The sequence below is a fragment of the Cataglyphis hispanica genome, chromosome 6 (genome assembly GCF_021464435.1).
Source record: "Cataglyphis hispanica isolate Lineage 1 chromosome 6, ULB_Chis1_1.0, whole genome shotgun sequence".
Lineage (NCBI taxonomy): Eukaryota > Metazoa > Arthropoda > Insecta > Hymenoptera > Formicidae > Cataglyphis > Cataglyphis hispanica.
The window spans coordinates 8,696,396-8,716,403 of NC_065959.1; the positions used below are offsets into that span (position 1 = coordinate 8,696,396).

General features: G+C 29.1%; 5 protein-coding genes across 6 annotated transcripts; 3 read left to right on the forward strand and 2 right to left on the reverse strand.

Annotated features, from left to right (window-relative positions):
• The first annotated feature begins 3,234 nt into the window (after positions 1-3,234).
• Positions 3,235-5,117, forward strand: LOC126850697 (BLOC-1-related complex subunit 5). Of its 2 annotated transcripts, XM_050593945.1 has the most exons (3): positions 3,235-3,601; positions 3,678-4,173; positions 4,481-5,117. In XM_050593945.1, the coding sequence occupies exons 2-3, from the start codon at positions 3,860-3,862 to the stop codon at positions 4,986-4,988; spliced, it is 822 nt and encodes a 273-aa protein (XP_050449902.1). In that variant the 5' UTR covers positions 3,235-3,601; positions 3,678-3,859; the 3' UTR covers positions 4,989-5,117. The 2 variants fall into 2 exon arrangements, with proteins under 2 accessions (XP_050449902.1, XP_050449901.1); XM_050593944.1 differs by having other exon boundaries at positions 3,235-4,173.
• Positions 5,118-5,150: 33 nt separating this feature from the next.
• Positions 5,151-6,459, reverse strand: LOC126850696 (uncharacterized). The gene is made up of 2 exons (XM_050593943.1): positions 6,225-6,459; positions 5,151-6,038 (listed from the first exon to the last, which is right to left on the reverse strand). Exons 1-2 carry the CDS (start codon positions 6,299-6,301, stop codon positions 5,222-5,224), a joined length of 894 nt encoding a protein of 297 aa, XP_050449900.1. The 5' UTR covers positions 6,302-6,459; the 3' UTR covers positions 5,151-5,221.
• A 469-nt stretch (positions 6,460-6,928) lies between these two features.
• On the forward strand, positions 6,929-11,678 carry LOC126850672 (WD repeat-containing protein 44). Its single transcript, XM_050593904.1, has 6 exons — positions 6,929-7,272; positions 7,818-7,983; positions 8,261-8,896; positions 8,993-9,127; positions 9,287-9,574; positions 9,676-11,678. Exons 1-6 carry the CDS (start codon positions 7,205-7,207, stop codon positions 11,407-11,409), a joined length of 3,027 nt encoding a protein of 1,008 aa, XP_050449861.1. The 5' UTR covers positions 6,929-7,204; the 3' UTR covers positions 11,410-11,678.
• A 4,313-nt stretch (positions 11,679-15,991) lies between these two features.
• On the reverse strand, positions 15,992-17,219 carry LOC126850708 (guanine nucleotide exchange factor MSS4 homolog). The gene is made up of 2 exons (XM_050593966.1): positions 16,986-17,219; positions 15,992-16,688 (listed from the first exon to the last, which is right to left on the reverse strand). The coding sequence occupies exons 1-2, from the start codon at positions 17,127-17,129 to the stop codon at positions 16,455-16,457; spliced, it is 378 nt and encodes a 125-aa protein (XP_050449923.1). The 5' UTR covers positions 17,130-17,219; the 3' UTR covers positions 15,992-16,454.
• Positions 17,220-17,406: 187 nt separating this feature from the next.
• Positions 17,407-20,008, forward strand: LOC126850689 (origin recognition complex subunit 1-like). The gene is made up of 6 exons (XM_050593937.1): positions 17,407-17,604; positions 18,061-18,272; positions 18,355-18,631; positions 18,760-19,025; positions 19,289-19,572; positions 19,650-20,008. Exons 1-6 carry the CDS (start codon positions 17,599-17,601, stop codon positions 19,814-19,816), a joined length of 1,212 nt encoding a protein of 403 aa, XP_050449894.1. The 5' UTR covers positions 17,407-17,598; the 3' UTR covers positions 19,817-20,008.

Sequence of the window (20,008 nt, forward strand, 5' to 3'; positions counted from 1 at the left end):
AGTATAACTATACATATAACTATTAAAATAAATAAATAATGAAATAAAATATAATATTATATTATATTATATATAAAATAATATATAATAAAGATCTTTGAGAAAATAACAAATATATAAATATAAATATATAAATATAAAAGTTTGATAATATATATAAAATATGCAAATAAAATGATTTGTACAAAAGATATAAATTACAAATAAATAATAATTATTTTATTAAGTTATTATATTATTTTATTACATAATAGATAAATTTTATATATATATATATATATATATATATATATATATATATATATATGTATGTATGTATGTGCTCGCGCGTGTTCTAAATAAATATCATGATAAATAATATATAATGATAAAAATAAACATAATTTCACGAAAAATATGCAGATATTTTACGATTCTCGAACTAATGAGAATTTGCATAATATTTTACGTAACATTTTATAGCAACTTTGTTAATTAATCGCCCCGTAATGTACATAAAATATTCGTTAAAATAATATTTCAATACAAACTTTCTAAAACAAGTATTTTTTCAAGTGTAGCAGGTTTCACATATCAATGTGAAAATAATTTTCGAACAAATGTATAAACAAAATGCGTGTCTGCACATTTCGTTTCGCTTTAATGCAGCGCGATTTACGTAAATTTATCTTTCGCAAATATTTTTTTTCGCATATCTCTATATTCCTGAAAGAGTATCATAAATCATCAATAAAATATTTATCAGCGATAAAAGCATAAATGAAAAATACAAATGCAAAGCGGATGGAAAATTTTATTGAAACAATATTACATATTTTGTGTTAATAAACGAAAGAGAGAGAGAGAGAGAGAGAGAGAGAGAGAGAGATAATTGAGCTGAAATAAATAATTGTAAAAAATTTTTTTTTTTTTACACGATGTCTTAAATATTTTTTTTTTATATTGTTTTATAATGTTTTTATATTATTAATTAAAACTAAATAATATATATATATATATATATATATATATATATATATATATATACATATATAAACGTATGTGCATGTAAATTTAAGATAAATATAAATATAATAATTTGTAATAAATCTAGAAAGAAATATTTATAGTATTTCAATATTGATGGCAAAAAAGTTATTTGTTAGCGCAGTTTATTTCTTTATAATTATAGATACATAATAGAAAATTTGTATGTATTTTTTGGTGTGAACTATGTTTTCTTGTAAATTTGGTTTCCTTTATTTTCGTGATTTTACGATATTTTAGATGTACCACAAAAATAGAAAATTTTTCGATCATACATTTATATGCAGAAAAGTGCGCGCGAATACTTTGCGGTGAAATTCGGTCGTTTGACTATTTACTTGGCAGATCAACTCTCTCGTGACTTCACACTATTGTCTCGTTGCATCAAATATTTCAACTTATCTTCTATATGTAGTTTCTACATTTAGATGGATGATATCAGTTAATTTAATGTTATGTAAAATGAAATACATACATAATATATACTTATATTTACAAATAGTTTTTAAATTCAGATGGATGGTATCAGTTAATTATTCTTATGTAAAATGCAACACATACAATACATATTTATACTAAAATTTTACATATACAGGATGTCCGAAAATTCGCGTAACACTTTAAGGAAAGGTAGAGGGTGATTCTGAACAGCAAAGTCCTGTACCATTTTTTTTCTATAATGCTTAATAAAAGAATTATTATTGAGTGAAGTCTAGCCTATCATCGCCGATCTTTAGCTGAACGTACGGTCGATGAGCCGCGCGCCTGGTAGTGTGCGTGAGCGCTCATGTACGACGGCTCACCGACACTCAATAATAACTCTTTTATTAAGCGTTATAGAAAAAAATGATGTAGGACTTTTCTGTTCAGAATAACACCCTCTACCTTTCCTTAAAGGGTGTTACGCAAATTTTCGGACACCCTGTATATGTGTGTACGTAAAATGTGATGTATGTAAAATTAAAAAAATATTTAAATTTACTTAAATTTATAATTAATATATTTTAATATTTTAAAAAAATTTTTAATAATAATAAAAAATACATTTTCTGAATTTTGAGTTTAAGTTTTAATATTTATTTTGTACTTTATAGTCGATTTAGCACAGAAATGTCTTATTTTATTCCTTAATACATAAATACACACTTCATATAAATAAAAAAAAATGGTCTAAAATGTTTTATCTACATAAGAAGTAATGATCGTTCTTATCATTATATATCGTTAAAGTATATTTATTTTTGAAATATTATCAAGCAGCCTTTGCATAAAAAGTGTCATAAAAGTTTTATGTATTTTCAGTGTCAAATTCAATGTCATATACAATAATAAAATATTGTAAAACGAGGAAAAAGGAATTTAAAAAAAACATTCAAACAATTTTATTCATAGAATTTTATAAATAAAATTTGTATAATATTGGAAATATATGTCTATATATAAAATCATTTTTTGAACATATATTAAAATAAAACTTAAATTCTAAATATTTTATAGAACTGTTAAAATTTTGCATTGATATAGTCTAAATAAAATTTTTTCAGATGCAAATAATTGTAATGTACAACTCAATTATATATATTTTATTATAAACGTAAAACATCATTTTTATTGAGAATTTACATAAAGAATATTATTTTTTTTCCCGCTCCTTTTCTTGTAACATGTATATATATAGTGGCACACAAACTCCGTATATATAGAAATATGATATCTTTTTCTGTAATAATTATTAATCTTCTATATATATAATATTTACGATTTTTGTCATTTAATATTTTGTTATAGCGGTTCAAAATGTTTTTTTAATTTTTCGTCTGCAATGATTTTTTGCCGAGCAATGTGCTGAGTATCGATATTAGATTCGTTCTTTATTGCTTCATTATTGGCATTTTATATTTTATTTATATTTTTTTATATTACATTTATACTTTTTATTGTGCTTTTACGGAAAAGCAATTAATTGATTGGTTACCGCATCGCCTTTTGTCATGCGCAAGCGTCGTCGTGTTCTGTACATAAAATCTCTAGGGTAAGCAAATTGCCAATCACAGTCAAGTATTTTCTGTCCAGTCCCTATTTTCTACATCGTTCATACGATGCAAGATGGCGCAATTATCACGTATCAATTTTTTTGAATGAATATTCTTAACTATATTCTATATAATTAATGATTAACATAGATTGACAGAAAGTTAGCAGACGAAAATCGAATATAAAGTATCAGATATAAATAATTGTGAAATAATTTCCAAGCACAATAAAATAAAATATTTATAAACAACATATGTGTATATAAAAAAATATAAAAAAATTAATAAAATATAAAATAAATAAAAATATTAAATAGCGAAGTAAATATGTAAATAAGATGATGGATATTCTCATGTTGTGCAATAATGTACTATACAATAACCTCCTAGTGTAATAAATTTTGTGCTATAGATAAGATACTTTATAGAACTGGAAATGCGAAATAAAGTATCGATTATATTGACACAATTATGACAGTATATAATAAGATATAAATAACAACAAAAATACTGTCAAGCATTTCATAAAAATTGCGAAAATAGTGAGAATATGCTGTGAAATATATGAAATATGTACTGATACTTTGCTGAAATATGATTTTATATAACTTTTTCTAGTTTTCGTGGCTTGACAGATTCCATCGCAACTTGTGAAATTCATTATATGCTTAGCAATTCATGAAGATGATTAAGGAATTAAATATATCATGAACTATGTTAAATATATTTTGATTTGGCTGAATTTTGTAATACAGACACTTCTAGTCTCTTGATTTTGATAAATTGCAAGAAACGTCAAAATGGGATCTGAACAAAGCTCTCAAAGTGGTAACCAAGGTACTAATAGTGGAAGAGCGAGAACTAATCAGCTTAGACGTGGCAAAAGTGTTCCAAATCGCGAAAGAATGCCAGAAGATACCCCACCGAGATGCACCAGTCCTGGCGCCAGTATTTGTTCTGATTCCGATCTTCCATATATTTCTTATACAGTGAATCGACCTATCGGAGATTCGCCAAAGATGACTAACAAGCAGTCACAGCTTTACAGAGGAAAGAGTATTGGAGCTGGAGAGATTTCGAGGCGAAAAAATAGTTTGGGCGCTATAAATCACAGGTACATCAAGTTATCAAATGTCAGTTTGCAGTAATTCTTAAAAATTTTCGATAAAATATATAATTAAAAAAACAATAAATTTAATCCTACCAAATAATATTCTCATAATTTTATTTTTTATATATGTAAGAAAAGTTATCCCCCTTTAACATATGTGCAAACATAATATGTAATTAAAACTTTATTACTAGACTAAATTTATTTTATTAATGTCCCATAAAATTAAAATTTTAGGAATACTTCATCTTATATATGCATCAATTAATATGATATTTTATCAATTAATTTTGTTCTATCCCTCTATCAGACACACAAAGGCTAATATGTCGGATAATAAGATTCATAACATTGTGGTAGTGAAGCCAGCTCAAGCAGATCCTACAGCGGACAAGGATCCTGATTTAGTAAGATTGCAGAGTATTCCGATGTTTCTGCCAATTATGCGCGGCACGTTGAACCTACCGCCGGGTGTGCGCGATCCAGAAGTCCTGGAGAGACTTGATCCTGTCGGCCTATTCAACCTGTGCGCGCGTTATCAACATCATCTTAATACGAACGCGCAGACAATAGCCGCGGAACAAGTCGCTCTGTGCACTAATATAGAAGCGGAATTCGCTAAGACGTTGAATTTTGCTATCGATCGGCAGAAGAAATTCGCTAGATTCGCCGAGCAGTTGAACAAGATACATGAACTCAGCCGCCAACTCACCAGATGCCACTCGCTTCTTAATCAAACTCTCGAGAGTTTAGAGACACTCAATAATCTGTTGCCGATAGAAGAGAGACTTGAACCTTTTGTCTGGACCACAGGTTAAAACAAGAATCTAAATGTTGCAATTGAAAATCATTATTTGATTACATTTTTCTAGCAAAGATCCTATCATAATTCTCTAACTTGAAAAAATTACAAGTTATATTATAAGAATTTTGACATCCGATCTCTATGTGTAATGGATAAAAAAAATAAGAAAACTGAATTAAGAAAAAGAAAACAAATATAAATTCTTTATTGAAACAATTTATTGTCTTTATAAATTTTAAACATACCCTAGCAGCTTGTATTAGCCAATCGCTGGGATTTCAGTTGTCTGTAGGCAGCAATAGCTTCGCTTTGTTGTTTCTCCAGTTTTCTTCTCTCTATCACAGGTAAGTTTTTTCTCTTTCCAGACCGATCAATCACTTTGGAAATGGGAGAAAGCTTAGAATTTTCCAATAGTGAATTCAGTAACAAATTCTTCGGTTTTCTCTCTTCATTAATTTTCTTCGATTTGATATTCAACTTTGGAGGTTCATGAACTACTTCATTAAAGGCAACCTTGTCTTGCAAATTCTCGAATTCATCAGAATCTTTTACTTTCTTTTCTTTCTTCAACTGCAACTTCAGCTTTCGTTTCTCGCTCTTGGTTAAAGGACTCTCAGTTGTTTTCCTTTTTTTCTTAATGTTTTTGTGTTTAGCTCGCAACATTTCTACATCGTCTTTTTCGCGTTTGCACTTTGTTAGACCCTGGATTTGACCAGTTTCAGAGTTCCGCTCAATCTGAACACCGTACTTCTTCTCAAATGCAGTCTCCTTGAGAAAGGCATATGTGTCTCTGGAAACTCTGTGCAAAAATATTTCACCAGATTCATCTGGTCGCTGCTGAAACACCGGCACAATTTTCTCTGGTTTTGCTTTTGGATGTGAACCTAGTTTAGGTTTTTGTTGCTGACCTACGCAAATGAGCGCGTTCTTCTTTCTTCGCTTTCTTTTCAGAATGCCATTATTATGTTTTGCAGCTTCCTTTAATTTGATTACGCGTTCGAGACTCTTCGGGATCGCCTGCTCATCCGTATCCTTTGGTGCCGCATTCGTGCGCGACTCTAACCTAAAACACGTTGCTGGCTAAGAATTATCGTCCATGGATGCGCTCCGTTTGACGCTACTTTTGCTTCGAAGCGTTTGATGGACCAATCAGGACGAAGAATCTTGCGCTTCGCAACGAAAATAGCGTCAAGTGGTGCACGTTTCATATTACATTGTTTAATCTGTAACTTTGCTGATATACACTCACTCCGCTAAGCGCTTGGCACGCTGTTTCTCGGGATCCTTGACGCCTCGGTGTTTCTTCGCCGGTATCTTGCGACCCATATTTGCGTTTGTACCGCTCGCCCAATTTATCGTAAATATATCAGTCAGCGAGCATGATATTTTCAAGCATGCGCATTAGCACAGGCTATGGTCGGCTGACCATACGCGTGTTGATGACACCTACTCCGTTATTTCTTCAAGACTCCATTTTCCGAAGTTTCGACTGGAATCTAGGAATTCTAGTTGTGATGAATGTATTGTTGGACACAATGCTTATTGGCAAGCTGAAAAAGGTTCTTATTGGTCAATCAAAGCCAATAAAAGACTTGAATTCATAGTAAAATATAATGATTAATTGATCCGGATTAGATCAATCCGTCTATTCAAAAACGCCATTTAATTGGTCAGCTGTTGCTAGTAATCCTAGGCACTGATCAATATGAATGGTTCTAATCAATCACGTGATCAAACAGGACCCTATCACAGAAAAGGTCCCATCTATGCATATTATATTATTTTTATATTATCTATGTATAGAGTTCTCTCTCTCCTTTCCACTCTCTTTCTCTCTTTCCATTCCATTCGTCTCTTTTTCCCTCCCTTCTCCGTCACTTTCCTTCCTTCTCCTTTCCCCTTCATCGCTCTTCATCCTTCTCCATCCCTTCTCTCTTCTTTCCTTCCCTCACTCTATCTCTCTTTCTCTGGAACTGATTGGTGCGTGCTGTTTTGCACTGTTTTGCGGGCACTCGCGGACGTGCGCGGACGTTCATCGGTCTCTGTTATAACGTGGTGTAATCGTTGCTACGAGTTGAAATAATGATTCCATATAGTTTGCATTCGCATAATCGTTTTTGTTCAACATCAGTCATTTTGTTCGCGATCCAGCGACGTGCGTGACGTGTATCAGCGAATCTATTGATGCGAGGACGAGTGTCCTCGCGGATCATCTAGTGCAATACCACAATGTCAGGTAGCAGCGATTCCGAGGAGTTCTTCGACGCTGAGGACGATTCGTTTCATCGTGCGTCACGGTAATTTTTCATTCGCGTGATTCTCCATTGCGTGATAGTATTACGACATCGTAAATGAATGGGTGCACATCTCGTATATATGGTGCGTGTAAATAATTTCATCGCGAGTATTTGCAGTTTCATGGATTATACAATAATATCGTTCTTAACCGTGATTATCCAAGAATGATTTTGAGAATAGTCCATCATACTATGATTTGTTGCACCAAAGATGTGTATCATAGTTTTAATACATTTTTTATTTATATACTTAATGTAGTATGCATACTAATCAGGATATTTTAATTTGCTTTAGCAATTTTTGTAATCATTTTGTGCATATTGCATTGTAGAAATATTCATAAATCTGTATTTTATGTAAAACTATTTACATATATTATATTATTTTATATATCCCCTATTTAGATCTAATTAGACTTTAGTTACATGGAGTTGTCATCAAAAGAAATAAAAATTTTGTTATATTATGTAAAATATATATGTAGACATACATATATGAATAAATATATAAGATAATATTAATTATATTAAATTTTTTTTTGTAGGAAAATTAAAGTACGCGAGTGTACCAGCAGTGTCGAAGCTGATAAAGTATTAGAAACTTGCAAACAGGACGATGACCATGTTTTTGCAAAGCCTGCTATACCTAAATCAACTATTGATACAAAAAGTTGTACATCTGCAGATAGCGAGCAAAATAAAGATAAACTTGTAAGTATATATTGTAAATTTTGTATATATACAATAAATATGTGTTTTTTATATACACATATACAATTGTATATTGCATATGAGATACAATATATATATCACATAGCTTGAATTTTCCAGTTGAGAAACAGGAAAATTATATCACATTTAATACTTTATAAAGTTATATCTTGTTGTATCTTATACAACTTTATGATGTTTTATTTATCTTTATCCTGTATCTAAAACACAATTTTTTTAAAGAAAAAAACAAACTTTAATATCTAAAATATTTTAGATTGAAGATGGCGCAGATTCAACTACAGATAAAATTGTTGGAAGGAAACGGTTTCGCGAACTTCGACAACGTATGCAAACAGAAGACGACGATATTCCGATTACTAATTCACCTCCAGATAGTCAGACATCTTCCATCGAGGGTGTTTACCCCACCCCTTCAAAAACAACCCATCCATTTAGAATCATAGAACACGACACTCTCAGTTTACAAAGTATGACTTCTTTAGGACGAGTCGGTCGAATTCTGGCAGGAGTCACAGATAATACTTCTGGTGTACTTATACCTGCTATATCCCAGTGCCCTCCTTCTGCCGCCCTTACTCGTGAAAGTCAAATATCCTCTATTGCTAGTATTCCAAGCAAAGATGAGGACGCAACCTCTGGTAAGGTGTCCCAATCTTCCAGTGTCCATACATTATCAGGGGATATCCTACAGGAATCCTCTATTAATGGCCGATCCAATTATGCTTCTCACTCGCAAAGTGACAAGACTGTTATGCTTCAAGAACCTGATGTCATCGCGAGTACAAAGAATAATGGAAAACTGACAGAAGATGTTGCGATTTCTGGTGTACCCGTTGCTCCGCCACGTCGTAAAAAGAAAACAAAAGCTTATACACCTACTGATCTTGCTGTAAGATTTTTCACCATTATTTTTTTATTAATATGGGTTAATAATTAATGGAGATGTGATTTATTTATAATGACTAAATAATATAATTAATTTCAGCCTTCTGCAGAAACGCTTGTGCCCGCATCGCCGCTCCCAAGTCCAGCTAGTACTATAGAATCAATTACTAGAGAATTTGAGCACTCTCTTGATATCCGATCTGCGACAAAAGGACAGTATGTTGTTAAGCCGCAGGTAAATATTTTGCAAATCTTGAAAAATAATTTTTTATAAAATTTAATCTTTATATATATTTATTCATTATATATATTTACTCATTTATTATATATTTATTTATTATATTTTATATATGCGATATTTTATAACCAGTATTTATTATACATTATTTATTAGGATGAGGATAAATTGAAAGCAGAGGGGCCATCTTCTGAGGAATTGGAAAGGGTGGCAAGAATGAAAGCAGAATTGCTTAGTCGAGCAAGCGAAAAATCTAATAGTCCATTAGGATCAGTATCGAGCAACAGTATTGGCCGTTATTCTTTGGGCCCGCACAGGTTATCAAGTATGAGTCCACAAATTTCCAGAGAAAGGCGTAAATCCGCTGGTGACCAAGATATGGTCAAGCAGTTGAATATGTTTGTGAGAACTAGGACAGATTCCGGCAAGCGTCTTACCGATATGGTTCGTTCATCAATAATCGATCGCATCAATAAATTATTTTAAGCGCAAATATTCTATATTAAGAATATTAATGAAATAAAAAATATTATCTGTTCTTACAGGAAATTTTGGAACAAGTGCCTGTAACAAATTTAGATACAGGAGAACAGGTGCCATTGAGTATAGCAGAAGATAAATTACCGCAGTGTATTAATCCTTTATCATTACACATTATGAGACTCACTAAGTCTAAATATATAAGCAATTCTAGTCTTGAGAAAGAAAAAGAGAGTGATGAGGAAAGCGTAGATAGTAAAATATCTAGTATACCTCCAGACGAAGATGTGTCCGTAGATAGAGTTCGTAAGCGGACGCAAAAGTTGAAACGATTTTTAGGTTCCACTGTAAAAAAGACTATGAATAAAGCCAAATCCATCGCGCAAGAAGTATCGCATGCGCGACACAAAGAAGACGTTATGGACATAGTGGATGAAGTTTATCCTGGTGAACAACAATACATAAAGTTAAAGGCGTCAAATAGCCACAAAGGTCCATACGAATTCAGTTGTCTGCAGCATGTTCAAGATCTTAGCGGAGAACATGTAGGACCTGTCTGGTGCATGAAGTTTTCCGCTTGCGGTCGACTGTTAGCCACTGCGGGACAAGATCGGGTTTTGAGAATTTGGGTTTTACGAGATGCTTTCACATATTTTCAGGATATGCGAACAAAATATAATGCGGAAAAGGTCAGTCCTACTCCTTCGCAGGAATCGTTAGTTTCGCAGCAATCTATGGAAGATCCTAACATTGTGGCTAGTGCTTTCAGCGAGATTGAAGGAACGAAAAGCCCGTTCATGCCAAAGCCGTTTTGTACATACACTGGTCATACCTCGGATCTACTTGATGTTTCATGGTCTAAAAACTATTTTGTTTTATCCTCATCGATGGATAAGACTGTGCGACTTTGGCATATATCTCGCAAGGAATGCTTATGCTGTTTTCAGCATATTGATTTTGTCACTGCTATAGTATTCCATCCACGGGACGATCGATACTTTCTCTCAGGATCACTAGATGGCAAATTACGCTTGTGGAATATTCCAGATAAAAAAGTCGCCGTATGGAACGAAGTAGACGGACAAACGAAATTAATTACCGCGGCGAACTTTTGTCAAAACGGAAAATTTGCAGTTGTAGGATCATATGATGGTAGATGCATATTTTACAATACGGATCAATTGAAATATCACACGCAAATACACGTACGATCGACAAGAGGTAAAAATTCTACCGGTCGCAAGATTAGTGGAATCGAACCTATGCCAGGAGAAGACAAAATCTTAGTTACATCGAACGATAGTCGTATTCGTTTATACGATTTGAGAGATTTAAACTTATCTTGCAAATATAAAGGATATGTTAATGTTAGTAGTCAAATTAAAGCAAGTTTTAGTCCAGATGGACAATACATAGTTAGTGGTTCTGAAAATCAATGCATTTATATTTGGAAAACTCATCATGATTATTCCAAGTTTTCCAGCGTTCGCAGAGATCGTAATGATTTCTGGGAAGGTATAAAGGCTCACAATGCTGTAGTAACATGTGCCGTATTTGCGCCGAATCCAGATAGTATTATTAAGCAAATTGAGGCGAGAGAACAATGGGAGAGCAAAGAGGAAGCAAAAAGCATAGATAGTTCTAACATAGGTGTCCCCGTTGATCCTGTCGTTGAACAACGCACTAAAGGCTGTGGAGGGCATGTTCTTGTGAGTGCCGATTTCAATGGATGTATCAAGGTTTTCTTAAATAAGACAAAACCTAAGCATAGTTCCCTACCGGCATCTGCGCTTGCATAATATAACATTACATGAATTTACAATAAACAAAAAAATAACACGTATATGCTTATGTCCGCGCGTGTAAATATTCTTTTTGCCTTTTGTATGCAAATTTCACCATGCACTCATTTGAATTAGAGAACGCAAAATTGTATAAAATATTTTTTTTTTAAAGGCATTCTTATATTAAATACAAGTATTATTTTAGTATTGTATATATGTGTTTGTGCATGAAAGTAATAATTTTAAATAATTATATATATATATATATATATATATATATATATATATATATATAGTGACAAAATATTTTCATAAATTGTGCTAAAAGTTTAAGTTTAGTAACAATTTAATTAATATGTGTCATTTCGAAACATATAATATATGCCATATGAATGTTATATAATTTTAACTCCAAGTTATATCATGTCGGATGAAACAAATTGAATCCTTTTTTGTAAAAAAATATATTTTTTGCAGTTTAAAATTTTTCTATCAAAAGCCTTCTGTATTTTATGCTTGTATTACAATTTGACGGTGCTGGTCCCACTGTTACCATAAAGTTAATATTTCATAAGAGATTTATCAAAATTATGTCATAGAATGTCATGATAATGTAATATCAATGATAATGTAATTATCAGAAATTTGACAAATATGGAGAATTGTTCTCATATATTATATAATTATTTCCATATATATATATGTATAATAAAGACATAGTAAAAATAAGGGCACCTTGGTGAAAACAAAGTATAAAAAAATTATGCAGATAATGGCGATATTCAAATATTTCATTTTATTGAGTATATATTGAACTTAGAGATTTTTATAAATTATTCGATTATTTATCAATAGTAAAATGCTAAATAATAGGAATTGCTAATTTTTGCATATATTGAATCAGATTTTACAAGATACCACTGATTTCTAAGTCGTGTTTTTGTAGAACATAATAGTCATAAGCTAATATAACACATCGAAGACAATATCAAAAGTGTTTGGAAGCTAAAATCATGATTACGTTTTTCTACGAATGTCCTAAATATTATAGAAAATATAACGTCGTATTTTTATTGTACAGCTTTAGACTAATGTATATATTACGGGATGTGTTATAATTTAATCGTTGTGCTATGTATATATGCATTAAGTTTCATCATGTGTGTACATATCTAGTTCATTTTGTATATTAATATACAGAATGGATTGTTATGGAAAATAGAATACAACTAAAAAGGAGGTAATTTCTTGTGCAAAAGTATGTTAAAAATGTATAATAAGCAAATGTTTTTTTTTTCTACAAGGCTTTATTTAAAAAAAAAGTGATTTTAAAATTTGGAAAATTGATAACATGTTAATTATTTTTTGTTCTGTTAAAAAATAAAATTTATCTATATTTTACACATATATATATTCGGTAACTTAATCGTTTTATTAAACAGAACGCTGTAATTTTATATTTGTGTTAATAATCTTGAGATGTGAATTTTTTATGATTTATACGATAAAATATTATTAGGAATTATTCGTTTAGATAAATTCCAAAAATATTATTAATTTTCTAAATTACAAAATAGAGTTTTTCTAAGTTAAGCTTCATACAAAAAAAATTGTCTACATTTTTAATTTTATTTTATTATGGCAGGAACTATTTCTCAATTGTAGAATTATTGAAATTATGTTTCCCAATCCATCTTGTATCTTATACAGAAGTTGTCATACTCACGATACTCGCTATCTAGAGTTTAATGTTATAGAATATACATCGCATTGAAAGAGAGAGAGAGAGAAAGCGAATTAATATTGATACGTTGTGCAAAACACGTACTCCGCGTTCTGTCAATTATAAATATAATGGAAATTATTATTCTTAAGAATAAATATGTTCTATAAGAAGATAGTTTCATTTTTTTATTCAGAATTTCGTTAACCACTAATTTATGAACTGTGTGTCTGTTTTATGTAAAAATAGTACAATGTGATAGTATATATGCATATATATATATATATATATATATATATATATATATATATATATATACAGGAAATGATTTTGATTTAAAACGCATCGCAGCTACAAAGTTAAATTATATCGCGAAATTTTTTAAATGCAAATATACATAATTTATAGCGAAATATTGTAGATATTTTGTATAAATACAATTGTAAATATAATAATATATCGTTGTATCAATGATAGCAAAATTTCAAAATTTCTCTCAGCTCTCCAAAAGAGTTTACAAAAATTTATCAAAAGTTCACGAAAAGCTTATGAAAACTTTATAAAAAAGTGTAAAGCAGAATGAGATAACATCAAAAAATGCGTAAGAAAATGTAAAATAGATAGAACATAGAAAGATTATACAGATAAAACAAGTAAAATAAATGAGATAGGTCTTTAACTATATCTCTTTGAATTTGAATTTAAGTTAATGAGAAAAACTTCAAATTTATGTAAATAGTATTTCTATAATAGGATTCCTACGACGATTGGAGACTTAGAATTAATTCATTTCAATTTAATTAATCGCCTATTAGTTCAAAGGACAATTTCTTATAACAAATGTTCTAATTTATATAATTCATCTCTAATCTAATCTTTCTTTTTATGTGTCAGTAAGAAAAAAATTAATGTTTTTATTTACTAATAAAATATCGCAGATATCACTTGAGAAATTATTATAGAAATTTGAAATCTAAAATTTTTTCTTCCTTTTCTTTTTCGCAAAATTTATCGATATAATTTGAATTTTATTTTGTTTTAGGGAGATATTTTTTTCTTTTTATGATATATTGAAATTTAAAAAACACATTTTATAAATTCGGCATTTTCGATTCTGGATACATCGGAGAATTAAAATTGTCGATGGAGATTTAAAAAAAAGATCCAAATGTTTCATAGATTAAAATTTTAGTTTTATGCATTTTTTTGTTCTAAGCAGTTCTTAATAAAGATCTCGATATTTAAAACAGCTAACAATAAAATATTCTTGGAGTTTCTTCATAAATGAACCAATATTCTACAAATCTTTGATGTCAGTAATTATCTATACAAAGATAATATTATGTATAATTACAGAAATTTGTTAATTTTTTCTTTTTACAAAATAAACTCATAAAAACGTGTCAAAAAATGTAAAAAAATTAATTCGAATATTTGTAACATTCTTGAATAATTTGAAAAAAAAAAACTAACATAAAGTAAAATAAGACATTTAAATAATTAGAAAAATATTCATATTAGATAAATTTCCTGATATTTTGATAATTATAGATAGTGGAATACATGTTACTAAAATCAGCTAAATAGTTAATCAGTAGTGCAAGCTAATATCAGCTTGCACTACTGCGCACGCGCAGGATTTATTTTTTGTCCCCTTTTTATCTTGCAAATAATTAAGAAGGGTGCATTATGGCGTGCCATCATTTAAAACATTTTATTTTTACTATTATTTGCATTTCTTTATTATACCTACGGGAACACTACCTATAGAACAGTTATTTTTATCTACTTGCTTTTATTTTTAGTTATTAATAAATTGTATTAATTCTATTTTATATTGTGATCAAGAATTAATTTTTATTGTATTTTTTATTACTTTTATTAGTGACCACAGTTCTTCCATATGGCTATTTAGCTTGTAAATTAAATGTATTCGTTTTTTTAATGAATAATAGCTGAATTGCAGAGATTCGAGAAATTTCAATTAATTATAATTACTCACATCGAATAATATCTATAGTGTAACGTAATGATCGAATAATAAAAAATTATTGATTGTTAGTATTTTAATCTCTTTTTGCATTGTTGTATTAAAATAATTTATTTTTATATCTTTCCAATAATATTTTAGTTACAGAAATTTGGTACTTTTTTTTATGAAATAGATGCATAAAAACTAAAACTAAAAAATTGTCATTTATTTATTTATAAAAGAGTTATAAAAGTGTGGCGACCCTGCTATAGACCGCGCAGGCGCGGGATTTATGATTTTATCTGCTCTCAATCTCTCTTACTATCATAAGTATAATTGCAAAATGATAAAAAAATAATTGTAATTAAAATTATTCTATCATTAATTAACAATTTGTATTACATTATACATATATGTTCACATCAGTGAATAAAAGTAAAGCATTTTACTTCACTGATACATGTTTTAAACAAAATAAAGTTGTAATGTTACTAAATGTCAATGTAATACAATTAAAATAAATGCGTGACTATTTTTGCAATATTTAACATTAAAAGAAAATTAAAAAAAACATATAGATATAATTAAACAAATAATAGTTAGTCAAATTCCCTCAAGTAAAAATAATTTTCTATAAAAAAAAGTATAGATAATATGATACATAATATGATAAGTATATTATACATATATGTCAATCACGCAAATAATAGATATATGTATAAACATTATGTATACCCATATAATAACCATATAATAACCATTTATGATTAATTATATTAATATATGACACACTACACTTGTACCTTTATGTATAATATTTGAACTAATATGAAAGTGATATGTAATGACATACTTGATTCACACAATGTGTATGTATAGATGACATTTTATTATAAATAAAGTTTGATTATTAAAATATATCAATAATTTATTATTTGATTTATTGACTCTTTGTAACATAATAAAACATTATCAACTAAAATAAACAAATTGTTATTCTTATTCTTAACTAGATTATTACTTTTGTATAACATTGACACAATTCCTTATTATATATGGAATAAAAATAATTCTAAGCTTGACATAAAGTAATATCATATTTATGAGTTGTTTTATATAAATAGGAATTTTTTTAATCTTTAAAATAATTATTTGACTAATTTAAAAAAGATACACGTTAATTTATTTTGATATAAAAATCTAGAGTAGCTTTTGTATAAAAAAAAACCCATATAATTACATAACTATTATTTGATATTTATATAACATTATTATTTCTGTACACTTGTGCTCATATAAAAAATTATACACATTACATATATAAAATTATAAAATTATTTTATAAATAAACATATATATCTCTATTCATTCGTGTTTGACTCTACACAATGCAATATATGATTTTTTGGTAGACAAATCATGCCATCCTACTGGTCCCTTCTCACAATCAGCGCAAGCTAGGTACTTGACATTATCTACTGTGTGCGATACACCAATATTTTCGAAGGTATACATATCTTCTACTAACCAGTAGTTTGAAATAACTTCTGATTGATTGTCTTTACCTTCTCCTTTGCTATGAATATAAGGTAACGCAAACTGCAAAAAATATTATTTATTCATCTAATTGCAAATTATCTATTTATGGCAAGTTTTCAAGAATGAATGTTTTGCACGAATAAAAAATTTATATATAGAGTATATAATAATTCATATATAATAATAATCAATACAATTTTTAGATTACAATTGGCCTGAAAAATTAATTAACAATATTAAAGCTACATAAATATATTTAACTAAATTAAAAAAAATAAATAAAAGAAATAATCAATAAGAAGTATGATTCTTTCAATATTAAAATGTTACTACGTTCACAGTATACATAATACTAACCTCCATATTTATTAACCTGGCAGTCCCAGCATTAAGCATTTTTGAAGGGCAGAATGTACAATAAATTTTCGTTTTATTCTTGCCTTCTGCGTCCTTTTTCGTCTCAATAATCGTTTCAATCATATTCGTTGACATTAGGTCCATTCTTTATAACCGGAATCTGTTCTTTATAATTGAACCGAGTTGAACGCTGACGCTAAACTCTGCAGCAGTTGACTATTTCAGAGCACTTCAGAGTTTATCTTTTTCTCTTCATATTAGAAGGGAGATGCAGCTCAGTGGAAACTTGCCGCAAAAGGTGACGCGGTAGCCAATCAATTTACAACTTTTCCATTAGAGCAAAAAATTGATTGGCTACCGCGTCGCGTCATCTTTAGCCGCGCGCAAGCATTATCGCGTTTCTGTCGTTCAGATCGTTCTGTGTGCAGAAGTTTGATGTTTGCCGGCCAGCTGATCACTAGTCTCTTCTGTCGATTCTTAAAAATTGATTTTGAGATATCGACGAGTATTATTGAAACAATTATTGAGACGAAGAAGAACGCAGAACACAATAACAAAAGCAAAATCTTGCATATTTTGCCCTTCTGAAATTGTCAGAGAGAAATTAATAAATATGGAGGTGAGTATTATGTATATTGGAAGTGTGTATAGTGACATTTCAATATTGAAAGAATTATATATGATTGTTTGATTGAATTATTATGTTATTTCTTTTCCTCGAATGAAAAGGATCCGAAGTGGATTGAAACATTTGATATCAATACAATTTTGTCATATAGTAAATTGTTTTCACATTATGAATTATTTACTACATAGTTTCTAATTGGCCTTTTTTTTATTCTATTAATGATATTATTTAGAGAGGCTTTTTTTAAATAATTTTATTATTTTTACTGTATTTCATAAATGAATCAATAATACAGAAAGATAAAAGTAAGACCAAGATAGAGACTATATACAATGTTATAAAAAAATATTTGTTAATAAAAACTAAACAAAGAGAGTAAGATGTAAAGAATGCTTTTTTTTTTAATTAGTAATACAGAAAAGTTTAATCAGTATTTCACACTCACAGACAAAATCACGACGTGCATCACTGAAGCGTAGTGCTTTAACACCATCTGTGAAAAGAAGAACTAAAGTCTTAGCTAAACCAATTACACCACTGCAAGAAGCTAGAATGAGATTACATGTCAGTACAGTGCCTAAGTCATTGCCTTGTAGAGAAGAACAATTTAATGACATTTATACATTTTTAGAAAGTAAATTAATGGATAATAGTGGAGGGTAAGTTTGTTTTAATAAATATCTTTTAACATTTATTTTTATTTATTCAGACTAAAATATTGTGTACAAATATTAATTGCAGATGTATCTATATAAGTGGCGTCCCAGGTACAGGTAAAACTGCTACTGTAAATGAAATTATAAAATGTTTAAAGAGATCGGTGGAAAAGGGCAAATTAAACAGTTTTGAATTTGTTGAAATTAATGGAATGAAATTATCTGATCCCAGACAAGCTTATGTTCAGATTCTAAAGCAATTAACTGGAAAAGTTTTAACATGGGAACAAGCATATAATGCACTAGAAAAGAAATTCAATAGCAATGCTAAGAGACCAATGACATTGTTACTTGTCGATGAGGTATATATATATATATATATTGTTTATATCTTTATTTTAAATTTGCATCAATTTATGTTGTTATTTTTATTATTTAATTTATTATTTAATTGCATTAATTTTCAATTTTTTTTATTTGGATTTTATAGCTTGATTTATTATGTACAAAACGACAAGATGTGATATATAATTTATTAGATTGGCCTGCTAAAGCTTTTGCACGATTAATAGTCATTACTATTGCAAATACTATGGATCTTCCAGAAAGAGTTTTAATGGGTAGAGTCACATCACGATTAGGTCTTACTCGAGTAACTTTTCAACCATACAATCATAAGCAATTGCAAGAAATAGTACTGACTAGACTTAAAGATGTAAATATTTTCAAAAATGAAGCTTTACAATTAATTGCACGGTAAGCATTATATTCAATTTCTATTTAATTTTTTTATGTCTTTATTTATTTGTAAATATTTTTTTGTGTTCAATTCTCGATTAATGACTTTGCCTCGATATTTTTTTCTTCTTCATCTCAAGGAGTAAAGTTTTTTAAACCGCTCTAAATGTTTATAGACTACTTTTTTACTTACAAAAAGTTATTAATAGAATAAAATATGATTAAACATTTTAATTAACAATATCTTTTTATTAATAATATTTATTTTTTATGTATATTAGGAAAGTATCTGCGGTATCAGGTGACGCTCGCCGTGCTTTGGACATTTGTCGTCGTGCGGCAGAAATTACCGAAACATGCAACGGTGTTATAGTAACCATAAATGACGTAAACGAAGCTTTGTCGGAGATGATAACAAATCCAAAGGTTCAAGCAATAAGACATTGTTCGAAATTTGAACAAGTATTTTTGCAAGCCGTATGCTCAGAAGTTACACGAATCGGTGTTGAAGAAGTTTGTTTCATAAATGTTTACAAACAATTTGAATTTTTATGTTCCTTTAATGGTTTGTATATAGATAATTAATGCTAAAAAATGATATAAAAAAATTTTGCTTTTTTATAATTATCTTTTTTTTTTTAGGCTATGAAACACCCAATATTACTCAAACGCTTGATATTTGCACAAAATTAGATGATTACAGATTGTTAATATATGAATATTCAGGTAGTAATATACACCAAAAGATTCTATTAAATGTATCAAAAGATGATATACATTATGCATTACAAAATATTGATCTCGATTGAAGAGATAAAATAGAGCATAAGATTTAGATTAACTCTAATTTATTATTTTATTATATAGGATGTATGTGCACGTTCTCACGAATTACAATAATATTATTTTATATTTTAATTATTGAATTTATAATTTAAATATTTCTGTAATACTGTAGTGTAAACCAATCAGGATAAAATATAAATAGGATTTTTGATAAA